Raw genomic sequence first — 25,816 nt, 5'->3', positions numbered from 1 at the left:
TGCTTAGACGATCTGTCCATTTCAGTGAGGGGGGTGTTAAAGTCCCCCACTATTATTGTATTGTTGTCGATGTGTTTCTATGCTTTTGTTATTAATTGCCTTATATAATTCGCTGCTCCCATGTTAGGGGCATAGATATTTATAATTGTTAGATCTTCTTGTTGGATAGACCCTTTAAGTAGGATATAGTGTCCTTCCTCATCTCTTATTACAGTCTTTGGTTTAAAATCTAATTTGTCTGATATAAGGATTGCCACCCCAGCTTTCTTTTGGTGTCCATTAGCATGGTAAATGGTTTTCCACCCCCTCACTTTCAATCTGGGGGTGTCTTTGGTTCTAAAATGAGTCTCTTGCAGACAGCATATCGATGGGTCTTGTTTTTTAATCCAATCTGATAGCCTGTGTCTTTTGATTGGGGCATTTAGCCCATTTACATTCAGGGTAACTATTGAAAGATAGGAATTTAGTGCCATTGTATTGCCTGTAAGGTGACTGTTACTGTATATTGTCTGTGTTCCTTTCTGGTCTATGTTGCTTTTAGGGTCTTTCTTTGCTTAGAGGACCCCTTTCAAGATTTCTTGTAGGGCTGGTTTTGTGTTTGCAAATTCCTTTAGTTTTTGTTTGTCCTGGAAGCTTTTTATCTCTCCTTCAATTTTCAATGATAGCCTAGCTGGATATAGTATTCTTGGCTGCATATTTTTCTCATTTAGTGCTCTGAATATATCTTGCCAGTCCTTTCTGGCCTGCCAGGTCTCTGTGGATAGGTCTGTTGCCAATCTAATGTTTCTACCATTGTAGGTTACATATCTCTTCTCCCAAGCTGCTTTCAGGATTTTCTCTTTGTCTATGAGACTCATAAGTTTTACTATTAGATGTCGGGGTGTTGACCTATTTTTATTGATTTTGAGAGGGGTTCTCTGTGCTTCCTGGATTTTGATGCCTGTTTCCTTCCCCAAATTAGGGAAGTTCTCTGCTATAATTTGCTCCATTATACCTTCTGCCCCTCTCTCTCTTTCTTCTTCTTCTGGGATCCCAATTATTTTAATGTTGTTTCGTCTTATGGTATCGCTTATCTCTCGAATTCTGCCCTCATGATCCAGTAGTTGTTCATCTCTCTTTTTCTCAGCTTCTTTATTTTCCATCATTTAGTCTTGTATATCACTGATTCTCTCTTCTGCCTCATTTATCCTAGCAGTTAGTGCCCCTATATTTGATTGCACCTCATTAATAGCCTTTTTGATTTCAACTTGGTTAGATTTTAGTTCTTTTACTTCTCCAGAAAGGGTTTCTCTAATAACTTCCATGCTTTTCTCAAGCCCAGCTAGTATCTTTAAAGTGATGATTCTGAACTCTAGATCTGACATCGTACTAATGTCCATATTGAGTAGGTCCCTGGCAGTCGGTACTACCTCTTGTTCTTTTTGTTGAGGTGATTTTTTCCGTCTTTTCATTTTGTGCAGAGGAGAATAAATTAATGAGAGAACAAAATGCTAGCAGAGTAACAATGCCCCCAGAAAATATACTCTAAACAAATCAGAAAAGACCTGAAGCAGTGGGAAAAGAAAGGGAAAGAGAGAAAAAAGAAAAAGAAAAAAAAAAAGAAAAAGATAAAGATAAAGATAAAGATAAAAACAAACAAAACAGAACAAAACAAAACAACAACAACAAAAAAACCAGAATGTGATCAAATATGATCAGGCTGGTACATAGATCAGTGCCACACACTAGATTTTGGGTGTATTTTGGTCTGTTAGAAGAAAGTGCCTCCCAAAATTTTAAAGAAAGAAAAACTTATATATGTACAAAAATAAGGGTTGATATGATGAAGGGATGGAATATGACTGTAAAGATGGAAATTATAAAAAATTTTATAAAAGGAATTGATAAGAAGTTGTTTGAAAAAAGAAAGAAGAGGATTTAAAAAAGAAAAAAGAAAAAAAAGGGAGAGAATGTGATCAGGCAGGGGAGTAGAAAAAAACCATATACTAGAGATTTAGGGTATATTTTGGTCTGTTAGAAGAAACTATCTCAGAATTTTAAAGAGAGAACAACTTATATATATATATGCCAAAAATACAGGTAACTACTATGAAGGGATAGAATATGACTCTAAAAATGAAAAATAAAAATGTTTTTTAAAAAAGGGATTGATAAGATGTTGGTTGAAAAAGGGAAAAAGAAAAATTCAAAAAGAAAAAGAAAAAAAAAGACAGTTAAAAAAAAAATTAACTTTGAAAGACTAAAGAATCATGGTAAAAAAGCCATGAATTCTATGTGTAGTATTCCCCTAGTGCTGGAGTTCTGCCATTCTCATTGATCGGTAAACTTGGTCTTGGCTGGCTGTTCTCACTGATCTTCTGGGGGAGGGGTCTGTTGCCGTGGTTTCCAAATGTCTTTGCCGGAGGCGGCATTGCCCCGCCCTTGCCCGGTCTGGGCTAAGTAATCTGCTCGGGTTGCTCTCCGGAGCTTTTGTTCCCTGTGAGCTTTCTGTACAGCTTTGAAGGCGGAGAGTGAAAATGGCGGCCTCCCAATCTCCGCCCCGGAGGAGCCAAGAACTCGGGCCCGCTCCTCAGTGAGCCCCCAGAGAAAAGCAGTCAGTCACTCCTGTCTCCCTGGTTTCCGGCTGCACTCCATGCTCACCCGGCCTGTGACCGCGCGTTTCTATCTCTGGCACCCGACCCTGGGTGGAGTCTCCAAACCCAGCAGATCCCTGCGGTGCGCTCCCACGCCGCTCCTCCCAGGGGGAGAAGGTGAGTCTCCCCGGATCTGCCGCTTGTTGGGTCCCTGCTGGAGGAGCAGGGGCCTGACTGTGCCGCGGATCATGGTTTATGGCAACCCCGAGCTGAGAACCCGCGCCTGGGCTCCGCCTCTGCAGCCGGCTTCCCTGCTCCGTTACCTGGGAGCTCTGCCACACTCAGGCACCCCCGGTCTTTCTGTGACCCCAAGGGTCCTGAGACCACACTGTCCTACGAGGGTTCCACCCCCCGCTTAGCCACTGGAGTGACGTCCCTCAGCAGAGCCGACTTCTAAAAGTTCTGATTTTGTGCTTCGCGGCTCTATCACTTGCCAGAAGCGGCCGACAGAGGCCCCTCCCCCGACGTCTATCCTCCCGAATATCGCCTCGGATTCACTTCTCTGCACGTCCTACCTTCCAGAAAGTGGTCGCTTTTCTGATGCGAGAGTTGTTGCTCTTCTTTTCTTCGATCTCCTGTTGAGTTTGTAGGTGTTCAGAATGGTTTGATCCCTCTCCAGCTGAATTCCTGAAAGGAGACGAAATCCAGGTCTCCTACTCCTCCACCATCTTGCTCCGCCCCCTCTCTCCAGAGTCTTCTTAATGGGCTACCTCCATGAGTATCAGCCTTTCAACAATGCGCTGGGTTCCTCGTGACTATAAGAGAAAGTACACCTTTGCAGGCCTGCCATTCAAGGCCTCAGCCATCTTGCTTCAACTCTTTTACTCTGTTCTAGCATTATATAGTCTTTGATTTAACCTCAAACATTTAAACAAACTAAGAAATGTTATCATGCAGGGATCACAGAAAGAAGATGTTGATTTCAATCTTTCACAGGTCCTTTAAATTCGATGCCTGCAATGTGTCTCCTTGCAATCTCTTCTCTTCCCTGACTACTGCCGCATTTGAATTTGTCCCCACTCTCCTCCAAACCCTGAGTGCTTCAGTGAGTCAGGGCAGCTTCCCTGGCAGAGGCACAGCCTGCATCTCAAAATTTGGGGTTTCCTTCTTTCTTCTCTTTCATTTTATATCCCTCCAAAAGTAGATGTCAGTAGATGTCACAAGGCAGGAAAACACAAAAAAACAGGACTTGCCTACTCTTGAGAGCCATTGACAATTTAATTTAAGCCAAATAGTCCAACATCCGCTTGACTTAAAGTTACTGAAATGCTATTTCTGAAAATCGTATTTTCATTTGTGTAAGACATTATCATGCCAAGCTATTTTATTGTTATCAAAGTTGGGGAATTACAAAGGAAGTACAATTTTAGAAAGAAAGACAAAAATTTGGTTCTATTTTGGCTCTAGATTTTTCAGTTAGAACAAATGATGTCTGTATCTCTACCTAACATTTCTCTTGTTGATTAATTAGAAGTCCTCAGGGCCCTGTGGCCTCCTTTCGTGGGGGCCTGGTCAGCTGCGCCCTCTCTTCCCAGAGACTTGAGCCCTCATGAGGGCAGGGCCCCTCTTCAGGGCTTGCTACTCTCCTCACCAGACAGACATCACCCGTAGCCACATTAGTCTATTGGTCCTCTTGAAAATATTTCTCTCACTTCACTGACTTTATGTCTTTTTCTCCCCCACCGCTTTTCCATTTCTACCAGTTTGGATCCTTCCCTCATTTCATGACCTCTATTCAAATCCTACCTTATCCCTGAAATCATCCTTGATTATCCAACCCAGAGCTTTCTTTTTCCCAAGGACACTCAAAACTGTTCGATTCATCCAGACTTCTCCTCTAGCTGCCTCATTCAGCAATTATTTTCATGGTTATTTGATAAATAGTAAAGAGCTTTACAACGTCAGCTACAGAGCCGTCTTTGTATTCTTATCTTTTCTTTCTAGATAAATGGTGAGTTTCTGAAGGGCGGAGGCAGAGTTCTGGGAACTGAACCTTGCTCATGCCCCCTAGCGTCTAGCACAGCATCTCTTCAGAGCAGACACTGGGGTGGTGGAAGATGGGGGCTCAGAGGGAGTGGATGCTGGACAGTAACCAGCATAACCAGCAGTATCCAGCTCTCCTCTGTTCTGGCCATGAGGACTGCACCTGCCCCACCCTGCAGGGCAACCCAAGAGGAGATGACTGTTTGCTGTTGCTGGAGGCCTCTGACAGCTGGTGCATGGCTCTCCAGCAGGCACCTCTACTATAACAATGATCGTGAAGGAGAACTTGAGCTGAGATGGCAGGCAGCCTGAGACCACTGACAATGGAGCACAGCTGGCCTGGAAGGTCGCCCGGGCCAGCAGCAGACTTGGCAGACCAAGAAAGCCTTTGTAATCGTAAGCCACTGAAATTTTCGGGTTGTTTGTTACCACAATATAACTTGGCCCATCTAACTGATACTTATTTTAAATCCCTAATGATTAGGGGTTTAATTAGGTAACCTGAAAGCCAAAGTGGGATCCTTGGAAATTTGGGACTTCAAATGCAATAAATCTATAACTAAACAGGGAGCAATTCAGGGCAGGAGAAAGGGTTTTGGAGTCAGACCAGGGTTTGAGTCCTGGAACCCATGCTTTACAAGGTGTATGTCCTGAATTGGTGGTTTTCAAATCTTTTGGTCCCAGGACCCCTGTATACTCTTAAAAATTATTGAGGACCCTAAACAACTTTTGTTTATGTGGATCATATCTATAAATACTTGCTGTATTAGATACAAGACCCAAGAAATTTAAACATATTAATAGATAAAAATAACAATACTTAACCCATCATCTGTTAATATATTTTTATGATAAATAACTATATTTTCCAAAAGAAAAATAATAAGGAGAAGAGTGTCATTATTTCACATTTTTGTAAATTCCTTAATGTTTGGTTTAATAGAAGATGAGTGGATTTTTTTCATATTTGCTTTTTTTATTTTATCTGGTGGGATATATTGTTTTGAATGAAGTAAGTGAAGAAAATCCAGCTTCACAGATACACAGTTGAAAAATGGAGAGATTTTTAAAAATCTTTTCATTTAATTGAAGGCATTCTTTGATACCACACCAAAACTTGAGATGATTGGGAATTTCTTAAACATTCTTTGCAACATGGAATCTGAAGCCGTATCAGAGAACTTTTTGTGTTACATTAAACCCCATTGATCTTTTACTTTGAAAAGAACTTTCTAAAACCCATTTGTGATTTTGTAACATCACACACAGGTAATTTGGAGAATATTGTTTCACGGAAGTATGCAGGTCTTTCAAATGTTGACCCATGTCAGTATATGATATAAAAAAAAATGGTATTTCTTACCACCACCTTTGATCTCCTGGAAAAGTTTTCAAGGATTGGGAAGCTATTAAACTCATGGTTACAGATACAAGTTTTCCAAAATTCAAGTTTCATGTCAAAGCTTCAATTTTATTGTTGGCAACAAATACCATCAGCTGTTTTCCTTGAAGTGACAGGCTCACTTGTTTTTTTTTGAAAAAAAAAAAAAAAAATGTTGGCCCAGTCCCTAACTTTGAATGGCCATGGTTTGTCAATCTATCAATGAAAAATGGTGGGAGTCCCAGGATCGAGTCCCACATCGGGCTCCCTGCTCGGCAGGGGGTCTGCTTCCCCCTCTGACCCTTCCCCTCTCATGCTGTCTCCCATTCTCTCAGATAAATAAATAAAAAATCTTTAAAAAAAAAAAAAAAGAAAAATGGTGTTCTGTGAAAAAAAGCAGCTAGTTCAGCTTGCAACTCAAGCCATCACACCAGTGTTTTTTCTTGAGAGGACGTTATAGTTTGACATATAGGAGAAACACTTTTATGCCACACCTCAGTTTCACCACACAAAATATCAAAAAGATATGTACTCAGGGTGTAATTTCAGAAAATGAGTAATTTGCTTCATTAAGCACTAACTTGGCTTTTATGTTGTTGTTGCCGCTGCCTTGATTAGTGCCAAGGCAATAGATAACCCTTCTACCCACACTGCCTTTGCACCAGTGGTGGAAACACAGAGAAAAAAGCAAATAATATTTCAGTATTGTTACAAAAAGTTTTGAGAATTGAATGAAATATTGCCTCGAGAATTGAATAAAATATTATTTAACAAGAAGTAATGCATGTAAAGCCCTTAGTAGAGTGCCTGGTGTATAAGTGCTTATTACATGTTAGCTATTACTATTCATCTATTGATTTTGTAAGGGCATAGCTGTCATTAATAATGGTAGTACTGATAATCTTCCATTTTCCCCTACCAACTCATTCCTCTGGCAGATCTCCATTTTAGTTCATTGCTCCAGCTGTCTCCTTCTGTGGTCTCTTTGTTCCAGCCGATATCTGCTCACCCACAAGAACCGTACTATGGATCTGACCTCTGTCATGCCTTCACAGTGACACCTTCTCTTCTTGCTGCTACCATCTTGGTTAAAGAGCATGACTTTGTGCAAAGAAACTGCCACTAAAGGCAGTTCTGGCTGTTGGTGTTTGACCTGCCTGACTCAGTTTACTACTCTGTAAAGTGGGAATGAGAACAGTCCTTTTATATACATTTTTTGGGAGGGTTAAATGAAGTAACATATTTGAAAGTTAACTGGCTGAGTCCAAGCTATAGCATGTGTTCTACACATCTTGGTTTCCCTTCCTTTATCCTTTTCTCATGATTTTGTTTTGTTTTCTGTGTGTTTTTTAGGTTTTTATTTAACTCCAGGTAGTTAACATATGATGTTATATTAGTTTCAGGTGTACTGTTTTGTTTTCCTAACTGTTCTTGCTCCTCTTCCTTCCCCTTTCCAATGCATCTAAAATGTTACCACCGAATTACTTTTTTCATAGCAGAGCTCTTTCATGAAATCAATACCCAGCACACATGAATTGGGTACACATCATGTACTGGGTTTTCTGATAGTGATTGCAGACTTAGGACAAAAGATATGCCTTGAGAGCTACAGTCCCATGGTGGAGGGTTTTGTCATCACCACTGAAGTGTCTTTCCCATCTCTCCACTGCCCTCCCTGGAACGCTCAGTGGAAGGTCAGTCTCCTTAGCATGGCATTTAAAGTCCTCCTCAAGGCAGCCCAAACTGGCTTCTCCTTCATATTTCTTATGTATTGGCCAAACTGAACTCATCAGTCTTTGAACTCATAGCTCCCAGCTTCCATGTAACAGTGCCCCCTGTTCTCTCTTTTGGAATGTCCTTCCTATCTTCTCTCGCTGTGGAGAGCCCATCTGTTCCCTAACCCCTAGTTCGCCTCCCCCGTGTGTGAGACCCTCTCTGGTCCCCCAGGGGGATGTGCTGTCCTTCTCCCTGCACTTCTGTCATATTTCATTCAGATGCTTCTTAGTTAGGGTATTTGCCATATTCTACGTGAGCTCATGGCATTTATGCACATCTTGGTCCTCTCAACGGGACTGTGATCTCCCCAGGAAATGCATTTCTCTTCCCAACCTCAGCAGGTCACGTGTGGGCCTCATACCTGCAGTTACTCTGTGACGTGTTTATTGATGGAGAAATGAAAACTAATTTTTATTTATTTTGTCAAGTTTATTAACCAGGATCCTACACCTGAAATCAGCTACGGTAAAATAAGGGACTACTTACCAGCAACAGCACCAAAAACACCAATACATTTCGTGTAAGCTGCTGTGCAGTCATGGCCCACAGCTTCTGTTCTTAAAAAAAGTCTTAATAAAAGCACAACAAAACTATTTATTTATTTATTTATGTCTTCTTCATTTTCTTTCATTACTTTCTGGTAATTTCCAATATACAGATCTTTCACCTCCTTGGTTAAATTTACCCTTAGGTATTTTATTCTTTTTAATGCAGTTGTAAATGGGATTGTTTCTTTCTCTTTCTGATACTTAATTATAGTATATAGAAACACAACAACAACAAAAAAGAAACACAACAGATTGTTGTGTACTTATTTTGTATCACGCAACTTTACTGAATTTGTTTTAGTTCTAAGTTTACTGATGGAGTCTTTAGGGTTTTCTATATTTAATATCATGTCATCTGGAAATAGTGCAGATCCCACTTGGTGGGAATGTAAACTGGTGCAGCCACTATGGGAAACAGTATGGAGGTTCCTCAAAAAAAATTCAAAATGGATGAAAGACCTAAATGTGAGATAGGAATCCATCAAAATCTTAGAGAACACAGGCAGCAACCTCTTTGACCTCGGCCACAGCAATTTTTTGCTAAATATGTCTCCAGAGGCAAGGGAAACAAAAGCAAAAATGAACTACTGGGGCTTCATCAGGATAAAAAGCTTTTGCACAGCAAAGGAACTAATCAATAAAACTAAAAGGCAGCCTATGAAATGGGAGAAGGTATTTGTGAATGACATATCAGATAACGGGCTAGTATCCAAAATCTATAAAGAACTTATCAAACTCAATACCCAGAAAACAAAAAATCCAGTCAAGAGGTGGGCAGAAGACATGAACAGACATTTCTCCAAAGAAGACACACAAATGGCCAGCAGACACATGAAAAAGTGCTCAAAATCACTCGGCATCAGGGAAATACAAATCAAAACCACAATGAGATATCACCTCACACCAGTCAGAACGGCTAAAATTAACAAGTCAGGAAATGACAGATGTTATGGAGGATTCGGTGAAAGGGGAACCCTCCTACACTGTTGGTGGGAATGCAAACTGGTGTAGCCACTCTCTAAAACAGTATGGAGGTTCCTCAAAAATTTAAAAATAGAACTACCCTACAAACCATAAATAACACTACTAGGTATTTATCCAAAGGATACAAAAATAGTGATTCAAAGGGACACCTGCACCCCAGTGTTTATAGCAGCAATGTCCACAACAGCCAAACTATGGAAAGAACCAGATATCCATCAACAGATGAATGGATAAAGAAGATGTGGTATATATACAATGGAATAGTACTCAGCCATCAAAAATAATGAAACCTTGCATTTGTGATGACGTGGATGGAACTAGAGGGTATTATGCTAAGTGAAATAAGTCAGAGAAAGACAATCACCATATGATTTCACTCATATGTGGAATTTAAGAAACAAAACAGATGAACATAGGAGAAAGGAAGGAAAAATAAGATAAAAACAGAGAGGGAGTCCAACCGTAAGGGCACAAGCAGGGGGGAGGGGCAGGCAGAGGGAGAAGCAGGCTCCCCACTGAGCAGGGAGCCTGATGCAGGACTCGATCCCAGGACTCTGGGATCATGACCTGAGCCAAAGGCAGATGCTCAACTGACCGAGCCACCTAGGCGTCCATCCATAAGAGACTCTTAACTATAGGGAACAAACTGAAGGTTGGTGGGGGATGGGCTAACTGGGTGATGGGCATTAAGGAGGGCACTTGATGTAATGAGCACTGGGTGTTGTATGCAACTGATGAATCACTAAATTCTACCCCTGAAACTAATAATATACTATATGTTAATTAACTTGAATTTAAATTTAAAAAAAAGTAAAAATAGAACTGTGATATGATCCAGCAACTCTACTTCCTGGTATTTATCTGAAGGAAATGAAAACCAGTTCAAAAAGATATCTGCACCCCAATGTTCATTGCAGCATTATTTACAATAGCCAAGATATGGAAACAACCTAAGTGTCCACTGATGGATGAATGGCTAAAGAAAAAAGAAATAGTAAAGAATATTATTCAGCCATGAAAAAGAATAATCTTACCATTTACAACAACATGTATGGACCTTGAAGGCATTATGCTAAGTAAATAAATCAGACAGAGAAAGACAAATGCTATATGATCTCTCTTATATGCAGAAACTAAAAAATATATGTATATATTAAAAAAAAAAAAAAAAGCAAACTCATAGATGCAGAGAACAGATTGGTTCCCAGAGGTGGAGAGGTAGAGAATAGGAGAAATGGGTGAATTATGTGTTTGTTTTTAGTTTAAATAAATTGAGTAATAATAAAAATAGAATGGATCATGGAGGGGAGATAAAATATACTTAAATTGCTTTAAAAAAAGTCAAATGCAGACACTTCCTATTGCTCCTGTTGCTATACCTATTAGGAGCAATTCCTGAATTTTCCTGAGAACAGGAGGATATGTGATTCTAGAAAGGAGAACAAAACAGTCAAGTGGATGATCTGTTTCTGATCAGAAGTTTCTAGGAGATAGCTTTTTTCCTTCTTTTTTTTGCAGAGAAGTGTTTATACCATACAGTATCTTCAAAAGAACAGAAAACCAAAAAACCAATAGCTTTGGATTTCTGGGCTTGTCCTGGGGCCTGACAAGATGGCAACTTTTGTTTTATTTCCTGGATCTTGGTTCAGAGCTGTTAGTTTGTAAGAATCCTTAGATTCTAAATCCTTAGATTAAGCCTCTTTGGGTAAAAGTCTTGTTTAAAAGTCTGGCTTGATAGGTTTTACCTATGGCTTTTGAATAGCTTTGGAAGAAAAGTGAGACCAGCTCCTCTATGGCATTGGAGAGACCACCTTTTTTGTGTTATCAGAGTGTTCCTCCTGAGCACCTGCTGCAGGGCAAGGCTGTGGCCACTGGATCTACTCTGAGCCATGAAGGTTCATGCTATGTGTCTTTTCTTCCTGTCTCACTCTTTTCTATAGGGAATAAAGACTCTCATGCTTCCCTAAAGCTTAAAGCTTCAGGTGAAGTGACTGGGTGCTCTCCTGTTACCAGGTGCACACTGATTCTGGGCGTGTGGAACATGGTTGGCAGATGGTTTAATCATAGGTCTGATGATCACAATGATCTTATGTCCTGGAGACCCAGTTTTAGACATTCTAGTTCACTGTCAGACCCTAGGCCTGATTTCAGGTTTTTGAAAATAATCCCCAAGCCCGCTTCTCTGTGTGCGAAGAGAACTGCTCTCCTGAAACTGTGTGAGAGGGCCCTTCTAGATGGGAGAGTTGGAATCTGTCCCTTGGTCTTTGCTGGTACAGGAACTTCCAGGTTGTGGGAGAGAGGTAGCAGGCTCCGAGGAGGCTGGGTAAGAAGCCTGCGCCACCCTATGGCCACTTCCCAGAACATCACACTTCTTTGGGCTGATTTGCTTTGTGTATATTGCGCTTCTATCTGGGATGCCTTTCCTCTTTCTCTCAGCCCAGGAACCTATTTCTCCTTTAAGACCCTGGACAAGTCACTTCTGTCTTACTGATGGATTCTCATGGCCACCATTTTGTTTTTCCCTCTGTATGTTCCCAAGTATTTCCATCCACCTGTCCTATAGCATTTATCACAGGGCAGTAAAATTACTTATGAACATTTTTTTTAAAAGATTTTATTTATTTGAAAGAGCACATGCGTGCATAGAAGGAGAGCGTTTGCACAGAGGGAGAGGGAGAAGCAGACTCCCTGCTGAGCAGAGTGCCCCACTCCGGGACTCCATCCCAGGACCCTGACTGAGATCATGACCTGAGCCAAAGGCAGATGCTTAACTGACTGAGCCACCCAGGTGCCACAGAAACATTTTTTAAAAAAGATTTATTTATTTGAGAGAGTTCACATGCATGCAGGGGGCAGGGCAGAGGGAGAGAATCTTCAATCTAGCATGGAGCCCAGCCTAGCCCAACAGAGCCTAACTCTGGGCTTGATCCCACAACCCATGAGACCATGACCTGAGCTGAAACCAAGACTCAGTTGCTCAACTAAATGAGCCATCCAGATGCCCCCGAACATTTTTATCTCCCTAACTGGACTGTGAGTTCTCGTGCCCAGTGCCATGCTTCATTGTATCTGCTTCAAAACCTAGTAATGGACACACAAGCTAGAAGCCATTCACTATCAATTGAATGAATGAATGGAGTCCAGGCTTTTGGGTCTATAGTTATTATAAGCTCAGAAACCATCTATTTGGAGCTTGCTTATTAGATTATTTGACTACCTAGGGTTTTATGCATATGTCTTTATATTCTTTCTTGGCATTTAGAAAATCCTTTTAGAAATTACCGAACTGTTATAGTTATGTTGTAATAGGCCCTCCTCCCTCAAAAGAGGGGACTCCTCACTCCATCCCTGCAAAGGGGAGGGACATATTTTCAGGGGCCAGTATGGGGGTGGCATCTGAAATCAAGATGAGTGAACTCCAGGAAGAGAGAGCCAAGGCCTGCTCTTTTTTTCAGATCCCAATCTTACAGTTTATGACATTTATTTTTTTCCCATTAAAAGCTGTCCCCGTACAGTTGGTGTTTCAGATGGCAAGCGGTGCCTAACCACGAATCTGTTAGTGTCCTCACGTGCACATTTTATTCCAGGAAACTCTCAACCTGTTTTTGGGAGAGGAACTCCCAGGAAGTTCATTTATCATATGATTAGAGTAAGTGAAAGGTAATCCTTTTTAAAATGTGAGTTATGGAGCTTTGTAATGTGCCATTTATCTATGTCTACTGTGCAACGGGAGAACGGCAGGGCAGGTTTATTACTTAAACAGTGTGTGCTGTTGTCTTTAGGGCTCCATTCCCCACACCTTGTTCCAGCACACAAAATACTCTCCTATTGTGAATTTTGATGAAAACACTGATGGAGCACCTAGAGTTGCTTGTTACCAAATATGAAGTAGGTATTTGAACACATACACGGTAAGCAAGCTGCTTGATTATTAGGCTTCTGTGTCTATGTAAACACGCCTTAGTTTAATATTCAATATCAAATATATTTGAGGAATATATTTTTGGAAGGAAGCTAAACAGCTTTGGAAATTGGAAAAGTTCTAGAACTCTTAACCAGGCAGGTACATTTTAGAAGATGAAAGGGATCAATGCAGTCAACTATAAATTTGAGAAGCTTCACTAAAAAAATGAAAGGAAGGATTCTTACATTTCTTTTCCCTTTTTATAAAAACAGTATTGACATGTAGCCACAAACCCTGGCTGAATGGAACAAGATTTGCATTCACAAAAATAGATAACACACAAGATATTTAATTCCCAGTTTTAAGAAGTCAGTGTAAACCAGAGAAAACCCACAGCCTCTGAACTTTTTTAAAAGCCTTGCTGCAGATGTTGAACTGAGAAATGACAATACTATCCTAACGTATTCAAGGTTAAACCCCTTAATGGTCTTCATTTTTTTTTTTTAAGATTATTTACTTGACAGAAAGTGCATAAGCGGGGGGAGGGGCAGAGGGAGAGGGAGAAGCAGGCTCCTCACTGAGCAAGGAACCAGAGACCAGGGCTCCATCCCAGGACCTGGAGATCATGACCTGAGCCAAAGGCAGACGCTTAATGACTGAGCCACCCAGGTGCCCCTGGTCTTCACATTTATAAGGCTCAAGCCAACAAGCATTTATTCAGCACCTGCTTTGCTGTTATCCCAACATCTTACTTGTATTCCTACCACCTGACACTGGTTTTCATTTAACGTTTAGCAAGTGGGTGAATGTTGTATGTCCATGTGGAAGATACTGGTGTTGGTAGTGTGCTTAGCACAATCCCAGGCACAGAGTAGGCATCCAAAAAATATGATGAAGTATGAATGAGAACATGGACACAGCCTTCAGGTGGTCATGGTCTAATCTCAGGTAAAGGATGGGCACTTGGTCCCATACACTTTCTAGGAGAGAGACATGAGTCAAGGCTTGGAGGAGGCCCAAAGCAGTGAAGAACCATTAGAGGGGGTTCATAGTTCTTCATTTGTTACTGCTTTCCTCCTCTACCCACCACACAACATAAGGGGGCCAGCCCTCTGCCAGGCTACCACACCTCCTGGCTGGGGAGGGAGCCCCTTGACAGTCCCATGGGGACAAGAGGGACTCTCCACCTGAGGTCACTCCACTTCTCTGTATTCCAATTTATTTTTTTTTTTAAGATTTTATTTATTTATTCATGAGAGACAGAGAGAGAGAGAGAGGCAGAGGGAGAAGCAGGCTCCCAAGGAGCAGGGAGCCCGATGTGGGACTCGATCCCAGGACCCTGGGATCATGACCTGAGCCGAAGGCAGACGCTTAACCATCTGAGCCACCCAGGCGCCCACCGATTTAATTTTTGTTAGACGTTTTGAATAAAATTACACCCTCCCTCTTCCACTATGGTGAACACTTAAAATTACATTTATACGAAATTACATTTACACAAACTTCTATTGAAAGCCAAATTCCAGGCCTAAGCTATTGGCCAAATCCCATTAAAAAAAGAGGATATTAAGTAAATCAGCTGAGCTGATTAAAAACACTTTCATCAACGTAGAACACGGGTGCCAACAATATTGAGTTGAATGATTGATTTTTTTTTTTAATAGCAGATGGTACATTAGCCGAGAGGAAGAGTGACTCTGCTCCCAGTCTCCTCCCCTCCCCGCCCCCCCCCCCCACCAGTCCCTCACTTTGGGAGTAAGAAGGAGACCTACTGATCTACTCCAGGAGATCCAGGAAAGGGAGGTGGAGTAAGGAGGAGACCTGATCTACTCCAGGATCCCAGGAAAGGGAGGTGGAGTAAGGTGGGAGGACAGGAAGGTAGAAGAGGGGGCCTAGGTAAGGGAGAAGGAAAAAAAGGACTGGAGACTAATGGCCTGAGGAGCACAGGCCACAGGCCTGGAAGAGGGTCGCTGTCCTAGCGGAGGTGCAGCCTCCCCTACCCTCAACGGGCGGCGGGACCCCAGGCACAGCCGCGAGCCACAGCCGCGGGCGCTCGAACCGGCACGAGGACGCTCCCGAAGTCGGCCGCCAGAGGGCGCGGCCAGAGCCGGCGCGGCGGAGCCCGACGAGGGAGGAGGGGAGCCGGCGGAGAAGGGTCAGCCGCGGCGGCAGGGGCGGCAGCGGCGCAGCTCTGCTCCCCGCGCGTCTCCCGTCCCCGCGCCCCAGTAGGGCGCGCAGCTCCCGCCGCCGGGATGCTGCCGCTCGCTCGCCGCGGCCTCCGCCTCGCGTTCCCGGCACTGCTCTCGCTCCTCACCTGCTCCCTGGGTAAGTAGCGGGCGGCCCGGGCGCGCACCGGAGAGGCGTGGGCTTCCCGGGCGCTGCCGCCCGGGTCCCACGCCCTCGCGCGTGAGGAGGTGCCGGGCGGCCCAGCCCTGCCCCGCGGGCGCCCGTGTCCCGTCGTCCCGTCCCCGCCGCGCCGGCGGCAGCGCCCTCTCGCGGCGTCCGGGTGGGGGCCCGGCTCTCCGGGACCCCGGGGCGCAGCGCGCCCGGCCCCTTTCGGCTCGTTGGGTCCCGCCGCCGCCCCGGCCCCACTCGCGTCTGCCCGCCTCCTTCCGCCGGGAGCTGGCGGCCGGCCGAGCCGGGAGGGCGAGGCGCTCACCCCCACAGGAAGCGCTGAGTGAATGTGCAACTGCAAGAAACTTTGAGAGCAGGGAAGCGGCGGCTGCGGTCCCGCCCCCCTGCCTTCCGCCCGCGTCCCGCCTGCCCCGCGCGCCCCACACGCCCCGCGCGGGCGCCACAGGCTGGAGGCGGGCGGGCCCTGCGGCCGGGGCCGCCCGCTCGCCCCGCACCTCCGCGCCGGGCAGGAGAGGGGGGCGGCTAGGGCGGGCACCGCCACTGCAGGGGTTCTCTGCGGGGTCTTCCGGCCGTGCCGGGTCTCCAGGGCTGAGCTGCCGACTTGGCACTTCTACAGATTCCTCGGCCGGGCAGGGAGGATCGGGGTGCCCGGCTGGGCCCTCAGTGTGTGCGGTGGTGGCGTGGGGGAGGCAGTGGAGACATTCCCCAATCTTGGGTCCTCATGGAGGAAAATTAGAGAACACTTCTGGGAACAATGCTTGTCGGGTCTGCTGCAGCCATAATGCCCCATCCCCTTTTTCTTCCGTTCTCCTCAAAAGAGCATTTTCTCCCCTTTATCGTAAAATGATGTGGCAAAGTTAAAAAAAAAAAATCGTTCTAATTGACATTTATGGTGAGATTTGTTCAAATTTGAAAGCTTGGGGGAAAAAATTACTTCCTTTTCAGTGTTCTCGGGGTTATTGTCCTCTAACCTGGACTTTTGTGTTTCCAGTCTGTTAAAAGGCAGTAATTTCAGATTTTTAGAAATGGCAGAATGGTGCAATTTAGGAAGAGACGTAGCGTTATAGCACATTGCTTTTTGGAAGCCCACCGGAACCTGTACAGCTCGGTTTTATTTGGATTTAAACTCTCCGAATAAGGACGTTATTTGCATATCCCTCGCTTTTCTATAGGTGCTCAGTAAGTGTGGGAAAATCGAGTGAGATTAATTGTTAATTAATTGTTCACACGCATGATTAAGTAAGCAACAATGTAATTAAAAATGTTCGGGCACCTTAGGCACAGAAAGCTATAATTGAGGTGGGGAGCAACTGAACTTGGAGATCTACTTTAGTGGAAGAAAGAATGCATCCCTGGGAGGGGGGCAGCCCAGGGAGAAGGGGAGGTTGGAGGGGTGGGAAATTGACTAGGTGACTGTTGGCTGCATTAGTTGGCTTGCTGCCTGGAAGTTTTGCACCTAACCAAATGGGGTGGGTGGTAGCTGAAATTGGCATTCTATTTATAGCACAGAACTTTATAATGGTGTACTGGGGATATAATATTTGTACATAATATATTCAACGTATGGGCTGAAATACCCATTTGTATTGCTGTACGTATCTATTTTTTACTGCACTTAAGGGAATATCTGTACTGCCCAAACTTGATAATACATTGAAGGATAGTCAGAATGAACCAAAATGTCAACACATTTTTAGAGATGTCTATTAACATTGTGAAGTTGTCAGATAAGCACAATAAATAAGACATGAAACCTATTAAAAGGTCCCTGTGAGACATTTGGCTTTGTGAACTGGCTTTCATGGGTTGGCAGACAAGAAGCTGTATTCTTTGAGGTTTCTGAAAAAAATCCCGAGCTCAGTTTATTGAGCTCTGCTTTGGTGGTGTTGGGGGAGCACCAAGATGCAGAAAGATGTGGTACCCACTCTATAGATCTGGAAACCAAGTATCTTGGAATCTTGCTAAAACGGAGCTTATGATAGGAATTCTGAGGCATGTGAACAGTCCTGATTGCTTAAAAATACTCTAAATATTCCCTTATAAGTTTGGCCTGGGTATATATATAGTTTAGTTTTCCCACAAACTGTAGCATATTCACTTGAGTTGTTAGAGAAAAGTCAATATAGAAAATTTATTTTAAACCCATATGATTATACAGACCAAATTCACTGCAACTTCAGTTCTAAAGTCCAGTGCCAGTTCTAGAATCAGATTTATTCACACCTCTACGTCAGCCACTGTGTGACTCCTAGTGGGTTTGAGCTCAGTTTTCTCATATAAAACAGGAGGCATAAACTAGATAAAATACCAGAACTTAGCCATTTCTTACAGTTTTAACGTACTGATTCTACTGTGGCAAAGACTGCTATCTGCCTACTCAATAACCTGTAGTTCCTTCTTTTCCTAACTAAAAAACCTATTAGATAATCAGGAATGTTGGGTGAATGTATTTGGAGATAGGACCTCCAAGGAGATGATAAAGAGTAAATGAGGTCATAAGGGTGGGACCCTAATCCAGCAGGACCATGTCCTTATCCTTCTCTGAAGAGGAAGAGACACCAGGGATGCACTCAAACAGAGAAGAGGTCATGTGAGGACACAGAAGAGTTTTCTACCTGCAAGCCAAGGAAAGAGGTCTCAGCAGAAACCAACCCTGTTGGCACCTTGATCTTGGACTTCTAGTTTCCAGAGCTGTGAGGAATAAATTTCTGTTTCCAGTCTATGGTGGTTGTTATGAGGGGAAGAATGGAGGAATGTCATGGTGGTGGTGGAGGCAGTGTGTCCAGTGAGAAAAAGTTTCTCAGTGGCCCTTGCAAGCAGGGGCAGCCACTGAGTTATCTGTAGAGATTTTTGTGTGGGTTTCTTGGTGAAGCTTGTTAAAGGTAGCTGATCTAGCTGGGATGCATGCTTTTTTGTTGTTGTTTGTTTGCTTGTCTTTGTTTCATCTTCCTTCCCATTGTGTGTAAATCTGATGGCTGGAGCCATGGTGGTCATCTTGTGACCGTGATGTCACCTTGAAGACAGAAGCCAGTAGTAAGGATGGTAGGGCAGAAAGGATAGCACCACCTGGGTGCCGGATGGATGTGGAGCACCATGCCAGCCCTGGGTCACTTATTTCCAGACTTGTATTGCAGGAGATTAAAAATAAACCTCTGTCTTGTTTAAGCCTCAATTGTTTGAGTTTTCTATTACAGGCAGTAGCCAACCTAATCCTAATTGACACATCTGTGAAGAAGCTCATTTGAACCAATGGTAAAATAATAAGATACTAACTTTTATCTTTCTTATCCCTTTTTCTACTCTGTGTCAGGATTGAATTTGTTAGCATCTGCCAAAATTAGGGTTGATTTTTCATTCTGGTCCAGTTCTCGCTCAGATTCTTTTCATTGCAGTGAGTTAGACATTTTAGGATACCAAGAGTCAGAACTGATCCCAGGTTATCTTGTGTGTGTGTGTGTGTGTGTGTTTAATTTTTAATTTTTAAACCCTCCTTTTATTTCTTAAGCAGATATGACTGATAGAGATTTTACCCATCTGGATGGGTTCTTGTCCAGGTAGTCTGGGGTTCCCAAGTTGGCGTGGTCCTCTTGGTTATGGACTTGACCCAAAGGAGTTTGCCTATAGCCAACAGTCAAGCTCTTTATCGGGGAGCATATTAGGAGAGGGGGGAAAAGAGCATCTGTTTCAGATGGGATGGCAGAGTGGGGTGGGGGGGTAGGGAGGAGCTATCCTGACCCTTCTGTTAACTTGTTCTGAGGCAAACATTGTGGGCCCAGTACTTGAGCAAATCCTAATAACTGACCTCATTTGGAACACTAAAGGCCAGGTTTTTGGGGTTTTTTTTTTTTGCTTTTCATTAGAAACATAAATCATAAATCCCTTTGTGCTTAGAAATTATGCTAGGCACAAAGGGATTATTTATGGGGGATTCACAAATGTTATTATGTTTTGCATCTTTGTAGCATTATGGGCAATCCATCTTTGGTGTTGCCAGATTCTTGCTTAAGAATAGTATATAGGAGTGTTAATTCTCTTTCCCAACACAAAGGAAAAATTCTAGTGAGTGTTGGGGGTTCATCAGATCTATTATTGATTGAGAGTCTCCCTTAATTCCATGTTTCAAAGCTCTGTTCACTAAGCCACTCCCCAGAGAAACCCAATTCAGTGTAGGCGCTGATTTGCACTCCTAGAAAATGTTAACAGTTCAAAAATAGTATTAAAAGAAAGAACTGTACTTGGAATTTTTTTCATTTATTCAGAAAGTGTTGAGTATCTACATGTGTCAGGCACTGGGGATATTGCAGGAAGAAGACAGATCGAGTCTGGCTTTCCTCTGGTGGAGCATGCAGTCTCGAGGGGAAGGTGACATTAAACACTACACAGAAACAAATCGCACCGTGCTCAATGCTGTGGGGTGCGGGGGTGGGGCAGCGCGGCGGGGGTGGGGGTGTTCTGGGCGCTGTGAGGACGCGTGGCAGGGAGATGGAGTCCAGAGTAGTGGTTCTCAACAGGGGGCGATCTTGCCCCTCAGGGAACGTTTATCAATGGCTAGAGACTTTTTGGTTGTCACAGGGATGATGTGGTGGGGAGTGCTACTGGCTTCTCGAGCCAGAGGCGCTGAGGAACATCCTACCATGTACAGGACAACCTCCCCCTCCAAAGAATCCAGGATCTGGTCTAGTGTTGATGGTGCTGGGTGCCGGGTTGAGAAACCTTGGAATAGGGGCTTATGGAAGGCTTCTTGGAGGAGGAGACATCGGCACTCAGACCTGAAGGGGAAGCAGAGATCAGTTAAGTGGAGGGAGGGGACACACCCAGCAAGGGAAAGAGCTTGGTGCTGGAGGAACGCAATGCAGAAAGGACAGGACTGGAGAGATTCAGAGAGGAGCTGGGAAGTTCAGTAGGGGTTGGACAATGCAGGATCTGGCAGAGGAGGGTAAGGATTTTGGACTTTGTCCTTAGAGCAGCAGGAAGTGGCTGAGGGGTTGCAATAGGAGAGTGACATAATTTAACTTACCGTTCTAAGAAACTTGCCCTGGTTGTCCTGTAGAGCAGGGATTAGAGGTGGCCAGTGAGGACGTGTGGGACCAGTAATGAGGCTGCCAGAATCAACTACGTGAGAGATGATGAAGAATCTCTGAGACACGGCAGTTGATGGGAACAGTGGGCTGAGAGGAAGGAGAGGGTCAAGGATGAATCAGGTTTCTGTCATGAGCTGTGGGTGGGTACCGGGTCTATTTACTGATACAGGCGCTAATGGAGAAGGACCAGATTTAAACATTTTTTTAATTGTAGTTAAATATAAAATTTCTTTTGACCATTTCTGTGACATTAAGTACCCGGACATTTTTCTAAGATTTACTTTTAATTTTAGAGGGAGGTGCGGATGAGGAGTTCAATTTGGACAAATTGAGTTTGGGGGGATGTGAGATGTTCAGGTGCGTGTCAGGTGGGCAGTTAGATTTGGGTCTGGAGCTCAGAGGAGAGATTGGCTGCAGAGAGATTTGGGGGCAATTTGAGTAGCTTTTTTTTAATTACTTTTTTTTTTTTAAAGATTTTATTCATTTATTTGACAGAGAGAGACACAGCGAGAGAGGGAACATAAGCAGGAGGAGTGGGAGAGGGAGAAGCAGGCTTCCCGGTGAGCAGGGAGCCCGATGACCTGAGCCAAAGGCAGACACTTACCGACTGAGCCACCCAGGTGCCCCTAGATTTTTTTTTTTTTTAAGAGGAGAGAGTCTTAATTGGCAAAATAAATCCAGTAAATCCAATTCAAAATGTACGGGTACCCAAGATTTGGTAGAAGCTGGGACAGAAAATAATCTTTGTATGATGTAAAGCTGTAGGTTTATACCAAAAAATGAGTAAAGGTATCATCAAATAAGATTTGAATGTATCTCAATTATAGCAATGCCATTTTCTTCTAGGGATATGACTTATTTTCACTCCTAAAAGAATATTTTATGGTCTGAAAAGGTGATTTATTTTAGTTTACATCATTGCTTGCCGTAAGAAGCTCAAGGCTCTTTACACATCACACTGAATTTATCTTCTCCAGATCCTTGAGGGTGGATATACTGGAGTTTGTTCTTCGTTTACGAGGTGAACAAAGTAAAAGAAGGTAAATGGCCAAGGCCTGTTGGAAAAATAGTCCCATTCCGTTCCCTTGAGAGTCTATTTAGCTATGTATCCCGATGTGTCAGACTTCAGCACACAGGAGAATCACCTCAGTGTCAGTTCCCTTTGTTATGAGCCCCTTTGTTAAGAGGCAGCTTATGGGGCCCCAGCTTCAGATTTTTCTGACTCAAAAGATCTGAGATGAGGCCTATGGATTTGCATTTTTAGAAGGCCCCAGGTGGGTTGTATGTGCTGGCAGGTGCAGGAACCCTGCCTAGGCCGAGGTAGAAACTGGGACTCTTGCCAGCTGATTTTCTTTCGTATCTGTAGAATGTAAAGATGATTGCTGGTTGCTTTGTCTTTAAAATGAAATAAGGAGCTGTTTCAGAGACAGCAAAGTATGGACTTGAGGCCTGATGCGTCCTGCTCAGATATTTCATCTCCTTGGGAAAGGAACCAGAAACCCCAGAATTCAAACGAAGCAGTCTTTGGTTCCAGCATCCTTTGGAAACAGGCAGGTTTTCAAATGCTACTGGAGGGGCTGGAGGAGAGCGTGAGCCTCAGAAACTAGAGAGTGGGTTGTTAGAGCAAAGGTGTTTGGACAGTTGACAAGTTCCTAATGGCATTAGAACATCTCAGCCTGTGGCTACCGTGGATTTGGTTTGCTGACGGGGGGCGGGGGGGCTTCTAAAACCACTTTTTGTATTGCAGAAGTAAGATACCCCCAATTTAAGCAGAGATTGTGTAGGTCAGCTTGACAGTGAACTGTTCAGTACTACTCTTGCCACATGAAGGGGTTATACGAAGGGCTGATTGTTTTGTGGTTGAGTTTGTTCTGGAGTGGGTTGTGTGACCAGGGTTTCTTCTGCCCCTTTCCCATGACTCAGCCTATGAAACATGCTCATGAGGGTGGTGTTTTGAATCTCTCCCCTGAAACTCTGTTCCAGTTGGCATATGGGCTTTCCTATTACTTGTTTAAATGAGATAGGAATCAAAAAAGCAAATGATCTTTTTATTTCTAAAATACACAGTTAATTCCTATTTCTTTCTATTTACTGTCCTTTCTATAAGTGAGTTCACCCTCTGGCACAGAGACTGTGTTGGTCCTGGCCAACTTTGTTGTCAAGGGAAGAAAAATTCGTATTCCAAACTCCATTTTCCCATTGACTTCTTTGATAAAACAGAAGAGGTGTTTCAGATGGAGTAGGATCAAATGGGTAGGTAGTGAGTGGCTCAAAAGAGGACTATTGTGTCGGTGTGCTCATTGCCACACTTGAGGGGAGGCCAGCCCCCCCGCCCCCGCAACCTCCATGCCTTCTCTCAACCGGCTGATCACCTTGTAAGTGGTGCAGAACCCACAGAATGGGGCACAGCAGTTCCCTGACCGTAAATGTTGTCCAGCTGTCTACTTGCGGAATTGTGCCGTCTTCCTCCCCAGTGCAGCATCTCTCTTCCTGAGTTTGCTCTTTGGCATCTGAGCAAAAGGCTCCATAGCTCTTCCCATAGGCCAGGTACTATCCTAATCCTGTACATGCACCAACTTAGCTCATTCGTGTTTAGTTTCCCTCCTTTTACAGGGATGGAGGCAGAGGCTCTGAGAGCCCAAGTCACTGGCCCAGTGTTGCTTAGCTACTAAGTGGCAGATATGTGATGCCACGAGGCGGGAGTCTAGATTCTGTGCATCCGACCAGCATGCTGTGCTAGTCCACCTAGTGGAGCAGGGCCTGGAGGCCAGGTCTCCTGTGCTGCAGCCTCTTTCCATTGCCCTTTGAAGCTTTAAGGAGAGAATGCTTTAAAAGAACACTTTATAAACTCCTTATACTACTGCCTTCTCTCTAGCTTCTCCTCTCTGCCTGGCCATTCCTTTCTGTCATCTTTACAGTTTTGTCCCTGAAATGTGGGAGCTTCCTCGCTCCTGTCTTCCCATCCAGTCTTGTGGCTTTGGTTCCATTGGACTGTGGGGCCACTGTTGGTGCCTCTCCTCTTGACCCCTGCGCCCAGCTCCACCCCTGGGTACACGCTGCTGCTGGATGTATCCCCTTGAATAGCCTCAGCACCTAAGGATGTTGGGGACCAGACTGAGTTTTTCCACGCATCTGCTCCCCCCGGCTTTAGTCTCTGGCTTGTGAAGGGCACCGCAGTGTGCCCAGCCACTCCCTCTGAAACCCAGACTCACCTACACTCCTTTCTCACTCACCAACCCCTCTGGACTCTCCCTTCCCTGCCCCATCTCCTGGTAGCATCTGACTCCTAGCCTGTAGATTCTGCTGCTTTAATATCCCCAACACCTGTTTTGCTCACTACCCACTGCCCAGGCACTGCATCATCTGAATTCTGTCCCTTCTTTCATTACCTGTCCATTAGCTTCCTAGCTGGCCTGTTTGTGTCTTTTTTTTTTTTTTTTTTTTGTCCTCCCACAGTCCCACCCAACACTACTCTAGAAACCTGTCTAAGGCATACATTTAAACATGGCGCTTGCTTTCATAGAAGCTTTTCATGGCCCTTACAATAAAAGCAGACTCCCTAACACTGACCCATTTTATGACATGGCCCCTGCTGTCTCCAGTTCCATCTCTAGCCTCAGTCTCTCCCCTCCCCAGGTGTGCATGCCCCAGTCTCCCCCTCCCCACAGGTGTGCATGCCCAGTCTCCCCCTCCCCCAGGTGTGCATACTCCAGTCTCTCCCCTCCCCCAGATGTGCCTGCCTAGTCTTTCCCCTCCCCCAGGTGTGCATGCCTCAGTCTCTCCCCTCTCCGAGGTGTGCATGCTCCAGTCTCCCCCCTCCCCCAGGTGTGCATGCCCAGTCTCCCCCTCCCCCAGGTGTGCTACCCCAGTATCCCCCTCCCCCCCAGGTGTGCATGCCCTAGTCCCTCCCCTCAAGTGTCTGTGCTCTGGGTACACTGGACTATTCACCAAACTTTGATGCAGAAGCCTGTTTCCGGTCCTCCTTGCTCTTGTAACTTGAAGTCTCTGCTGCCTGGAATTTACTTGCTCAAGCACTGTGTTGAGCTTGGTCCAAGCAGTGCTCTCCGGAAGCCTCCCCTTCCCTCTGCTGCCCTGCCTTGGGTGAGATGGCCCCTGTCTCTACCCCAGGTGCTCCTTTAGGGACTCCCATTAGAAGGACAGCCAGTAGAGTGGGCACTTGTGCCCTTGGTTGTTGACTGAAGGACTTGTGTTTCATGTCAGCGCCTTGGGTAGCTGCTTGCTCATCTTCCCCAGCCCCTAGCAGGACGGGTGGTACTGGTGCACACAGCCCCTCTCTGATTTTCTGTTGCACAAATGAAAATATAAACTAATAATAACGACAGTAACTGCTAAGGCCCAAAGCACTTAGCATGTGCCAGGCCCTATTCTAGAAACATAACACGTGTGAAACCAGTTGATCTTTGGCCACATGCCTGGGCTGGTTCTGTCCTTGGCCCTTGTGGAGTGCCTGGGGCCCTCCATCCTCAGGTTGTGGGGGGCGGGGGGTGGCTCAAGGTGGATGGAGCTGCTACCCAGTTTGTGCACAGCCCCAGGGAACAGTAGATTGTCTGAAAAGGAGGAAGGAAAGGCAGGCTCTGCCCCCTGCTGCTGGGTGGGGGTGCATTGGTTTCTAGTTGCTCTGTGGGCACGGATTATCTTCAAAGCAGGTAATTGGAACTAAGTAAATCAGCTGTGGGCTGCATATCCTGGAGCTTAAGGCCTCCAGGACTTTGATTTCAACCTGGAAAACTCCAGGGTGCTGGAGCCACGCGGGGGGGAGCTGTGCTGGGTGAAACGTTTTGTAAGTAGGTCACAGGAAAGAAAGTGAGGGCCCACAGGCTCCCTCCCACAGCGTGTCAAAAGAGAAAGTGGGGCAGAGCCCGTGTGAGACCCTGAGCCGCGCAGGGGCCCCAGCTGCAAGCTTTGTCCTGGATGGCAGAGCCAGGGACATGCAGTTCCGGGGTAGGGCCCACGACCAGCTAGACATTGCCCAGTCTGACCGCGATCATTGCCTCACCAGCGGCATTATGGAGACACTCTTGAGCCTTGACTATGCTGAGCCCCACGCTAAACACTGTGTACCTTATCTCAGTTAATCCCGGCAGCGCCCCTCTGAGTGGGGTTATTTAGTGTCTCAGTGGTTTTGTTTTTTTGTGTTTAATCTGGTTTCT

General features: G+C 44.8%; 1 protein-coding gene across 2 annotated transcripts in view; it reads left to right on the top strand.

Annotated features, from left to right (window-relative positions):
- The first annotated feature begins 14,955 nt into the window (after positions 1-14,955).
- B3GLCT (beta 3-glucosyltransferase) overlaps positions 14,956-25,816 on the top strand; it is a 120,815-nt gene continuing 109,954 nt past the window's right edge. Inside the window, exon 1 of one of the 2 annotated variants that reach the window (XM_064586249.1) lies at positions 14,956-15,534. In XM_064586249.1, the coding sequence (XP_064442319.1) occupies positions 15,462-15,534 (73 nt within the window). In that variant the 5' untranslated portion in view covers positions 14,956-15,461. The remainder of the gene's footprint in view (positions 15,535-25,816) is intronic. The other variant, XM_045869271.3, reaches the window with a different exon arrangement.

Source organism: Mirounga angustirostris, unplaced genomic scaffold, assembly GCF_029215605.1.
Source record: "Mirounga angustirostris isolate CCGP_5_RB_7025 unplaced genomic scaffold, mMirAng1.0.hap1 SCAF_3, whole genome shotgun sequence".
NCBI classification, from domain to species: Eukaryota; Metazoa; Chordata; class Mammalia; order Carnivora; family Phocidae; genus Mirounga; species Mirounga angustirostris.
Note: the sequence above shows the minus strand (reverse complement) of the source record. Positions and strands in the feature narration are given on the sequence as shown.